General features: G+C 39.2%; 1 protein-coding gene and 1 long non-coding RNA gene across 2 annotated transcripts; both read left to right on the plus strand.

Annotated features, from left to right (window-relative positions):
- Nucleotides 1–210: 210 nt before the first annotated feature.
- c12h9orf85 (chromosome 12 C9orf85 homolog) lies at nucleotides 211–3,759 on the plus strand. The gene is made up of 4 exons (XM_060883100.1): nucleotides 211–470; nucleotides 580–686; nucleotides 2,113–2,226; nucleotides 3,282–3,759. The coding sequence occupies exons 1-4, from the start codon at nucleotides 369–371 to the stop codon at nucleotides 3,442–3,444; spliced, it is 486 nt and encodes a 161-aa protein (XP_060739083.1). The 5' UTR covers nucleotides 211–368; the 3' UTR covers nucleotides 3,445–3,759.
- Nucleotides 3,760–5,716: 1,957 nt separating this feature from the next.
- Nucleotides 5,717–8,626, plus strand: LOC132854895 (uncharacterized). The gene is made up of 3 exons (XR_009649275.1): nucleotides 5,717–6,062; nucleotides 6,240–6,482; nucleotides 7,334–8,626. It is a non-coding gene; the product is annotated as an uncharacterized LOC132854895 (long non-coding RNA).
- The last annotated feature ends 2,378 nt before the right edge of the window (nucleotides 8,627–11,004 follow it).

An 11,004-nucleotide genomic window follows, 5' to 3' on the forward strand; every position in this document is an offset into this window, starting at 1 on the left:
AAAAGAGGGAAAAAAATATTCTGGACATTCTATTGGAAAATAATGACATCCGATTGTTAATAGTTAATTAGAATTACTAATACAAGTTAGTAAAACACCAAAAGTGCGAACACTGTATATAAAGTACAGCCGGATTGGTCAAAGCCCTTTCCAATATGGCGGACGAGTTGACGCGCTTATATAGAAAAAAAGATAGCTAAGCTACATCTTTGGCCAATCGCGGAGTAGAAGGTGGGGTTTGTCGTAAAAGCTGGTTCAGTGTTTTCGGGTATTGGTGTATTACGTCAAGTCCATGTGGTTTCTGACAACCGTTTATACTACACTATTTCGTTTTTAAAGTTTAGTACATTACTGACACACAGTCGGAAATGAGTTCTCAGAGAGGCACCGGGTCTCGAAATCGAGGCCAAAAATATCAAAACACGACTGCTTTTAAAAATGATAAACATGGCGCGAGTCCTCAAGTGAAGGTAAACGGCTATGATAGATACGTTAGCTCAGGAGCTAACTGTTAGCATGTGAAGCTAGTCCGTATCAGCTGATGGCTTTTCTTCTGTTTTGTTTTGTTTTTTTATTCAGAAAGCCAACGCGAAAGTGCACGATGGTGTGTGTCAGCGCTGTAAAGACGTCCTGGAGTGGAAGGTTAAATACAATAAGTACAAGTCTTTAACACAACCTCGCAAATGGTGAGACACGCGGACTTTTATTTTGTACGCGAGGAGACGTTTAGTATTAAAGTACTGTTGAGCAAAGTAATTTAGGACGCAGTGTTTTAGCATGTTAAAACATACAGGAGTCACGTGCCTACACTGCACTTTTTATGTACTCTGATGAATTAATACGTTACCATGGTTACCACATAGCTTAGAGGGATACTATACTTACCTTTTTAGCATGATCATGGTCCCCACATAGCTCATAATATTACAGTACAGGTAGGTACCTCTTTCTGATACCATAGTTACCACATACCATCAAAAACATATATTATTGTTTTAACAAACCAGACAGTATGGTATGGATATTGGGATGCAGCCGGAACTTTCCGTCTCTCTGTAACCACTTTATCCTCATCTGGATCATAGTGGATTTAGAGCTAATCTCAGGAACTGGGCACAAGAAAGGCAGGAGAAAGGCAGTTCCATTGCACACCTTCACACACCCAGGGACAATTCAGTCAACCCAGTCTGCATACTTGCATGTGTTTTGGGAAGCGGGAGGAAACACCTTGTGAACACCGGGAGAATTTGCAAAACTCTGCACAGGGACCCTGAAGCTCTGAGGCTGCAACATTACACACACTGCCACCCCTTATTTATTTTGTTTGTTCCTAACACATCTATCTTAGAATTCGAAAAGGGAACAAATTGCATTACCTATTTAGTTAATCTGTAATAATTTTTTTTTTTTTTTTTTTTTTTTTTTTTTTTTTTTTAAACATGATTATGAGCATTTAGATTTATAGTATTTAAATCCATCTAGGAGAAACATGATACCCAGATGAATATTTCATTTATGATATAAGGAAAACATTCTACACTCAAAATCAGAACCATGAAATATAACATTGTGAATCATTAGATAAATCCTGCCTTTACACCTTAGTGAATGAAATCTAAGAAATATGATAACTCCAAGGTCCTTCTGTATCATCAGGAGTTTAAAATGACGTTTTATTTATTTATATTTTTTTGGGTTCACTGTATTAGGAATAACGCAGAAACAACGAGACATTCAGAAGCTACGAACGTAATTCGTTTGTCTCATTCAGCTATGCCTCGAGTAGTGCTTAAGTCTATGAATGGAAAGCGATTACATTTCAGGGTGGCACTAATGCAACACAGTGATGAGAGTGCAATGAAAAGCAAAGGGGAATTATGTTGATTTCTGACCTGCTGTCAATGTTAAAACCTTTAAAAAGCATTCATCTGCTGAGAGCTAAAATTCCCTAGGAGAAATGAAGTGAATGTTTATTTCGCTGTTCAGTGCGGAATGTTTTCCTCATATTACGAAAGACAAGCAAGAGATCGAATATTGCTGCTAATTGTTAGAATGTCACACGTTCTTTAATCATGATGAACATTAATGTGCCTGTGCTCTTTTGCCCTCCAGTGTTAAATGCCTGCAGAAGTCAGTGAAGGATGCGTATTACATCATGTGCAGGCCGTGTGCACTCCAGCTGCAGCTGTGTGCTAAATGTGGGAAGAGCGAAGAGGTGGTCATTCCGTGAGTATCTTACAGCTCAGTGTAATTAAAAAATATTCGCACTTTTTGTAAAAATAAACGATCTGTCACAGGTACAAGCTGTAAACATAGAACAGCTTACTGATATTCAGTCCTTGGGTTTTGTGTAGCATAAATTTTCCGTCACTAAAAACATGTAGCTTGAAGATTATTATTTCCTCATTAAAATGTAGCTAAGCAAATGTCTCTCTATATGAGTAATGACTTTACATCAGTACCAAGTAATGACTATATTGCCGTTAGCTGAGTCCTCTGCTGGCAAAATGAAAGAAGCAGCTTGTTTTACTTGAGTATCTGAATCATTAGGCAGATGGAACAGACTGTAATATGAGTTGTGCTATGAGGGAGGGGTCAAAGGACATTTTTAAAGCTGGATGTATTTGACGTACAGTTACTACACCGATGGAAGATCGCATCTGATTATTTTAGGAGCCTGACACACAATCCGTTTCTGTCTATCTCGTGGTGTGTGAGTTGGTTTTGCCGTAACAGACGGTGATGGAGTATGACAGGATGCTTTAGATGAGTGCTTTGATGTTCGTATCTCTAACCACATACTAGCTTTTGCTTCAGACTCGGGTATGTTCTAACAATAAGCATAGCCAAGAAGCTATTTGACTGACATTCCAGATGACCAATCAGAAATTTTCTTATTTCTAATTATAGGAAATAAATTTTCTTATTTCTAATGTGCTTTTATAGGAAAGTTTCTTATTCTTCTTCATTAAATACTTAGTTGGTGTATCTATGTGGTTGTTCATTCTATAATCACTTGAGTGTGTTTTCTGCTTAGACACCTTTTTAATGTCAAAGGGTTTGATGATGAGATGATGGTGACAAGTGGAGTCAGGTGTGTTTAAGAAGTGCTGAACTATGTACATGAAGTGCCCGCTAGTGGAGACATTGTGTACTGCATCACTGTAGTTTGTTTTAAAAATTCAACTGGACTTTTGTCTCGCTGTCATAGAGTGTAAAAGCATGGATTTTTATGAGATTTTATCTGATATTTATTATAACACTTTTTTGTCCTTCTGAAGGCTGGACAAAAAGGAAGACGAGGAAGTGGAGGAAGTAGAACCAAAAATAAACAGGAGAAAAAATCGAGAAGCACATCTCACAGATGAGGAGGATGAACTGGATGATTTGGATGACTTTGGTGACATGGACAACGATTGTGATTCTGAGGAGACTGAAAAATAAGGAGACGTCTTGTCTGTTAGCAGTGAACCTTATCATTGCTAACATGGCGAATCATGAACTCTGAACATACAGCAGAGTGAACGAGTTTTAACTGCTTGAGAAAACATTGCTAAGTTAACGCAAAGGGCCAAGCAGTTCAGAGTTAAAGGATTTTACTTGGAGATACATCAGTGACTGAACGGCACTCTGGGATTTGAACTCACAACCTTCCTGTGGCATCAGTAGTGAAGAGCAACATCTGGATAAAACCATATTTTATGCGTTACTACTTTTTTTTTTTTTTTTTACTAATTTTCAACTCTGCATTGAATGTCATGTACAGTGACTGAACGTTGAAAGAAAAAAAAAGATTAGCATTTTCATCCAGATTTTCTTGTAATTACTTATGTTCTGTAATTTGTCACAGTATTAAAGGTTTTGTCACTTCTGATTTCTGACCGATTGATTTCTGCTTCATATAATAATTGATTTAAATGATATTAAAAAAGTATCATTTATTTAAGTAAGAAGCTGCTACTGGATAAAGTTTATTATATACATGTACAATTATTTGCTTCTTTGAGGAAAAACATTAAATCTAATCAAATTCTTTTTCTTAACATTCCAGTTTAAAAAGATGAAATGGTGAACTTGAAATTCATGTACAATGCTTTTTCCAAAACAAATAAAACACTAAGATATCTATCCAATAAGACAGAATAAAAGATATAATAAAATAAAATATCCAGTGATGAACAATAAGGCCTCCTTTTTAAAACTGTTTAAAAGATTTATTTAAATTTGCAAACAATAGGGAAAATTCTGAGATATGTGATCCTGAGGATTTCCCTCATGACAGTGTGTAATTACTTTCAGTGAGATCACATCAAATAGAACTATATAAAGCCACTTCCTTTTGTGATTGTTTGGGGAAACTTGCAACAAGCCATGTGACAAAAAAACAAAACAAAAAAAGCAAATCTAGAAATGCTTGTAGAAGGGTTTTTTTTTTTTAGATCTCAGATCTTGTGATTTTTTTTTAGTCACTCCTTTGTTTGATTCAATCAATATAGTTTCACTGGTGTTGCAAAAATGATTTGCACCCTCATACTGTATTTTCTTCTATTAATACTAGCAATAAGAATACTTTTAGACCCTTAAGAAGAAGAAAAGGGTAAAATGAGCTGTTATTAGACACCACCTCCATAACGGTATGGAGAAGCTCTTAATGAGAGAAACCTCATAAACAAACTGCATTGTGCAGTTATAATGTTTGTGGGGGGTTGTGGCAGCTCAGTGGTTAAGGTGAAGGTCATGATTTTGAATCCCAGGTCCACCATGCTGCCACTGCTGGGGGCCTGAGCAAGGCCCTTCACCCTCAATTGCTCAGTTGTATAATTTGAAATAAACTCTGGATAAGGGTGTCTGCTAAATGCCATAAATGTCTCATGCTATAAATATCCCCAACAGCAGGCAGCAATTATAATGTTCATCGAACACACTGTATGATATCTTCTACATGCTCGCTTCACACTCTTCCATATTCCACTCTTCACACATTCGAAATATACCCACAGCTTTAACTCTGAGTTTATTGCTGACCCTGTAGATTCCATGTCTACCATGTCAGCATCCTTGAAAAAAATCATCAACGCTTTCAGACCAATCAGAACGAAGAATTTCAGCAGGGCTGTGGTACAAAGAAACATTCATTCATCCATTCATTCATCTTCTACCGCTTATCCGAACTACCTCGGGTCACGGGGAGCCTGTGCTGTGTCAAATGTAAGAATGACTTACATTTGACTTACAACTGTGCAATTGAGTGTTGAGGGCCTTGCTCAGGGGCCAGCACTGGCAGCTTGTTGGATGTAGGATTAAAACTCACAACCTTCTATTTGGTAATCAAACACCTTATCCACTTGGCTACCATGTAATTAGAGCAGCTTTAAAATGTTTACACACAAATCAATAAATATACACAGAGTAAGGAATGATGTACAGAAATGTTTGTGATGTAAGAAACTTTAACCGGTCCTGCTTTTGTATTTTGAAATTTTGAAATGCTTTTCTGCTCGACGTGGTTCTAAAGAGTGATTATTTGTATTGCCTCGGAAATGTTGCTACAGAATTCTCTCTTCTGGTGTTTGAGGAAAAGTTTTTTTATCAGGATTTACTGTACAGAGAGTAGGTCAGTGGTTAATGTTTGCCTTTAAGATCCTATCTTTATCTTGATTACAAAGTGCAAAGGTGATCAAAGTTCAAGTCAGAATCAGCTTGGGAGTTACAAATTAATGCTAAAATTAAAATGAGTTAAAAGTTAATTGTCAGAAAAAATAATCTGAATATCAAACACTGGATCATCATTAACTTGAAATCTTAGCATGTCTTTGACTGCTAAAAAATGTTTTTTCTTTGTTTTCAGTATGCCACGAGAAAGGAAACACATGAAGGACTTTGCCATTTGCCACACAACCCTCTATCGATTTATTGACAAAAGAGAGAAACTAGGCCCAGGAGACGAGGCATCAGCAGGGTACTGGACTCACAGGAGGTTCTTTTCTAAACAGCAAGAAAAGGTCCTTGCAGAATACCTAAAAACTGCATCTGATCTATTCTATGGTCAGAGCACCAAAGAGGTAAGCAAGAGGAAGGTATAAAAACAAGTGTATGTATACAAGAAAGTATTGAATGAGGTTATGTATTAAAGTAAAACAGAGTAAAAAAGCCTAAAAGGGAGAATAAGATACAGTTAAATAAAATAAGTAAAGAAGAAATTAAATACTGTCTAGGTGTTCATTTTCATCCAATTTCAGGTTTGTCAGTTTTCCTTCCTGCTGGCTGTGCATTATCATTGTAATTATCCTGAAACCTGGAATGACAGCTCCATGGCCAGTCGTGACTGTTTATTGGCTTTTATGAAGAGGTAGTTCTGTCTTCCCATACAGCACCCGTAACCTACAGTACCCATAACATACAGTAACCTACCTGCTCATCCAGATCCATAAATTTTAACGGATGTTTTCCAGTTTTTTTTGACAATCTTTGCAAGGTACTAGGTAAGCACAAAAAAAAAAACAGAAAATATTGTTGCCAGGTGTGGTGGCAGACACGTTGGTTCATCGACATCATTACATGAACATGTCTTTTCCAGTTTACTAGCCTCAATTTAACTGCATACACACACGCGCACACACACACACACACACACACACACACACACACAGAAGTTCACAGACGTATCACATAAGTTTCAGAGTATTTCAGTAAATCTTTAGTGTTTTAGTTTTGATTGAACCTTTTTCTATTTAACTGAGAATTGGTGCATGGTTTTGCAGATTTGGTGTGTGATTCTGGTGTTTGAGTGTCAGGTTTCAGAACTTGTGTGACAAGTAATGATTTTGTGTGTAAGCAGTTGAAACAAAACTGTAACTTTATGAAGACCTTGTTTGTCCACAAATAAAATAAAATAAAGTTTTGCTGGATATCTGACAGATTGAGATTTCATGCATTCAAATTTTGGCTTTCCAATACAAACTTTCTCTGAAAAACTGGAGGCAATCTAAAAATTGTTGCAAACGTCGCCACTCTCCCATAATTAACATTATTTTGGCTTTTTCCAAAATCGGTGATGTAATTTGTGGATTTTCTTTGTGCAAAACTAAAGCTAAAAACTGGAAATGGCAAAACTGAAAGCAGACGATTCTTCATTTAAACTTTTAAAAGAAGAAAAACAAAATGTACATAAGTATTCACAGCCTTTGCATGACACTCATAATAGAGCTCAGTTGCATCCTGTTTCCATTGATACTTCTACTTTCTACAACTTGATTGGAGTCCACATATGGTAAATTCAGTTGATTGGACATGGTTTGGAAAGACACACACCTGTCTATATTATGTCCTACAGTTAACAACGCATGTCAGAGCACAAACCAAGCCATGAAGTCCAAGGAATTGTCTGTAGACCTCTGAGACAGGATTGTATTGAGGCACAGAAAAAATTCTGCAGCATTGAAGGTCCTAATCAGCACAGTGGCCTCCATCATCCGTATATGGAAGAAGTTTGAAACCACCAGAACTGTTCCTGCGGGCCGCCCAGCCAAACTGAGCGATCTGGGAGAAGGGTCTTAGTCAAGGAGGTGACCAATAACCCGACGGTCATTCTGACAGAGCTCCAGCTTTTCTCTGTGTAGAGGAGAACCTTCCAGAAGAAAAACCATCTCTGCAGCACTCCACCAATCAAGCCTGTATGGTAAAGTGGCCAGACAGAAGCCTCACCTCAGTAAAAAGCACATTGATGGCCCACCTGGAGTTTGCCAAAAGGCACCGAAAGGACTCTCAGACAATGAGAAGCAATATTCTATGGTCTGATGATACAAGATTGAACACTTTATCATGAAAAGCAAGTGCCATGTCTGGAGGAAACCAGGCACTGTTTATCACCTGGCCAATGCCATCACTGATGTTTTTCAGTGGCGGGAACTGGGAGACTTGTCAGGATCAAGGGAAAGATGAATACAGCAATGTACAGAGACATCCTTGATGAAATCCTGCTCCAGAGAGCTCTGGACCTCAGACTAGGGCGGAGGTTCATCTTCCAACAGGAGGACAACAACCCTGAACACACAGCCAAGATAACAAAGAAAAGGCAACGGGACATCTTGGTGAATGTCCTTGAGTGGCCCAGCCAGAGCCCAGACTTTGGAACCGATTGAACATGTCTGGAAAGATCTGAAAATGGCTGTGCCCCAAGGCTCACCATCCAGCCTGAAGGACCTTGAGGGGTCCTGCAAAGAATAATGAGAGAAAATACTCAAAAAGACTTGAGGCCAAAGGTGCTTCAACAAAGTAATGGGCAATTTGTATTTTTAATAAATCTGCAAAGATTTCAAACAAACTTCTTTCACGTTGTCATTATGGGGTATTGTTTGTAGAATTTAATCCATTTTGGAATAAGGCTGTAACATGGCAAAATGTTGAAAAAGTGAAGCACTGTGTATACTTTCCGGAAGCACTGTAGATAGAGAGATGGATGGTGTTTGGTGCACTGAAAGCTCAAGAAATTTCAATTCAATTCGCTTCAGTTTATTTGTATAGCGCAGAGGTATTCAACTAAAATTTAAAGAGGTCCAGTAAGAGAAAGTTTCTTGAAGCAAAGGTCCGGAAGATCATAATGTCTAACTAGTTAGTGTGATATATATTTAAGTAGCCTAGTAGTTGTATCAACATCTGCAAGCAATCAGTACCTGACTGTCAAATCAAATAAATTCAGTACAATTCAAAAACATTTTGACAATATTTATTGTTACGTAACATAGAACTGAACATATGTATGATTGTATGTATAATGTTCTCTAATTAAATAAATAAAAGGCTACATTTCAAAATAAGAGAAAATAAATAAAATGTGAAAATTGTGTATGTTTAAATAAAGTGTTTAACTTTCCCTTTTGGGGGCACGGTGGCTTAGTGGTTAGCACGTTCGCCTCACACCTCCAGGGTCGGAGTTCGATTCCCGCCTCCACCTTGTGTGTGTGGAGTTTGCATGTTCTCCCCATGCCTCGGGGGTTTCCTCCGGGTACTCGGTTTCCTCCCCCAGTCCAAAGATATGCATGGTAGGTTGATTGGCATCTCTGGAAAAATTGTCCCTAGTGTGTGATAGACGCCTGAGATAGGCACAGGCTCCCCGTGACCCGAGGTAGTTTGGATAAGCGGTAGAAGATGAATGAATGAATGAATGAACTTTCCCTTTTCTATCTCAGTGAGAGAACTGAGCTCTACCTTGGCTTGGCAGGATGATAAACCTGGGCTTGAATGGAGTCAGGGCCGTTCTCATACACATGTGGAGGTGCTTATTAGTGAGCCTGGAACCATATTTAGTTTGGATTATGTTCATTGTAGAGAAAGCTGCCTCGCAGTTGTATGTAGAGCCAAACATGGTCAGGATGTATAGGGCTACTTCCTTCAGACCTGGGAAATCTGTCTCAGGGACGCTGTCTTCAGATTAGAGTGGATATGTTTGTTCAAAAAAATTTTTGTCGTCTCATAATGGTATTTCACAATGCCTCATAATATGAGACATTCTGGTGAAGTGTGACGTGTGAACAGAAATCAGTCTCCGTTGCACTCGTCTGTTTCTCTCCCTTTCTCCGTCTCACTCGTCTGTTTCTCTCCCTTTCTCCGTCTCACTCGTCTGTTTCTCTCCCTTTCTCCGTCTCACTCGTCTGTTTCTCTCCCTTTCTCCGTCTCACGCGTCTGTTTCTCTCCCTTTCTCCGTCTCACTCGTCTGTTTCTCTCCCTTTCTCCATCTCACTCGCCTGTTTCTCTCCTTTTGTTTTCTACTTCATGTGTAACTTTACTCTAATTCTCTCTCATCTGTCTTGCACTGTTGAGTCGCAGTGTTTACTTCAGGAACGCACAGACTTGATTGGTCAGTGCGTTTCCATTACCTTTACCGCAAAGACTGCAAAAGCTGCGCCGGTTAAAATAGAAGCGCTTCGTCAAGTTTTAAATCATAACCTTTAGTTTTGGCTGTAGGTCCGGGTCCGGATTGGGCAGCTTCTGGGTCCGGACCCGGACCGCGGTCCGCCTGTTAGTGACCTATGGTATAGCGCTTTTAACAACTGACATTGTCTCAAAGCAGCTTTACAGAACTATAGAAACAGAATAAATTTTTTTTTTAAAGTTGAAAATAAAAACTATTTTTCTCTAACATTTATCTAATGAGTCTGAGGTGATGGTGACAAGAAAAAACCTATAAATATCTTTTTGATATTATATGGTAATAATAAAGGTGGGCACGGTGGTTTAGTGGTTAGCACTTTGCCTCACACCTCCAGGGTTGGGGGTTCGATTCCCACCTCTGCCTTGTGTGTGTGGAGTTTGCATGTTCTCCCAGTGCCTCGGGGGTTTCCTCCGGGTACTCCGGTTTCCTCCCCCGGTCCAAAGACATGCATGGTAGGTTGATTGGCATCTCTGGAAAATTGTCTGTAGTGTGTGATTGTGTGAGTGAATGAGAGTGTGTGTGCCCTGCGATGGGTCCTACCTTGATGCCCAATGACACCTGAGATCACTACCTCGGTTCACGCCTGAGGCTCCCCGTGACACAAGGTAGTACGGATAAGCGGTAGAAAATGAATGAATGAATGAATAATAATATTCATTCTTTCATTCATTCATCTTCTACCGCTTATCCGAACTACCTCGGGTCACGGGGAGCCTGTGCCTATCTCAGGCGTCATTGGGCATCAAGGCAGGATACACCCTGGACGTAGTGCCAACCCATCACAGGGCACACACACACTCATTCAATCACACACTAGGGACAATTTTCCAGAGATGCCAATTAACCTACCATGCATGTCTTTGGACCGGGGGAGGAAACCGGAGTACCCGGAGGAAACCCCTGATGCACGGGGAGAACATGCAAACTCCACACACACAAGGTGGAGGCAGGAATCGAACCCCGACCCTGGAGGTGTGAGGCGAACGTGCTAACCACTAAGCCACCGTGCCCCCCTGAATAAGAATAATAATAATAATAATAATAATAATAATAATAATATGGCTGTAATGCTT

This window comes from Tachysurus vachellii, chromosome 12, assembly GCF_030014155.1.
Source record: "Tachysurus vachellii isolate PV-2020 chromosome 12, HZAU_Pvac_v1, whole genome shotgun sequence".
Taxonomy (NCBI): Eukaryota; Metazoa; Chordata; class Actinopteri; order Siluriformes; family Bagridae; genus Tachysurus; species Tachysurus vachellii.

What these genes read in the sequence shown, in the direction of transcription:
- c12h9orf85 (XM_060883100.1), top strand. Translation starts at nt 369, where the DNA reads ATGAGTTCTCAGAGAGGCACCGGGTCTCGAAATCGAGGCCAAAAATAT. An exon ending in GCGCGAGTCCTCAAGTGAAG is followed by an intron (nt 471 to 579) that starts GTAAACGGCTAT and finishes TTTTTTATTCAG; the next exon opens with AAAGCCAACGCGAAAGTGCA. An exon ending in AGCGAAGAGGTGGTCATTCC is followed by an intron (nt 2,227 to 3,281) that starts GTGAGTATCTTA and finishes GTCCTTCTGAAG; the next exon opens with GCTGGACAAAAAGGAAGACG.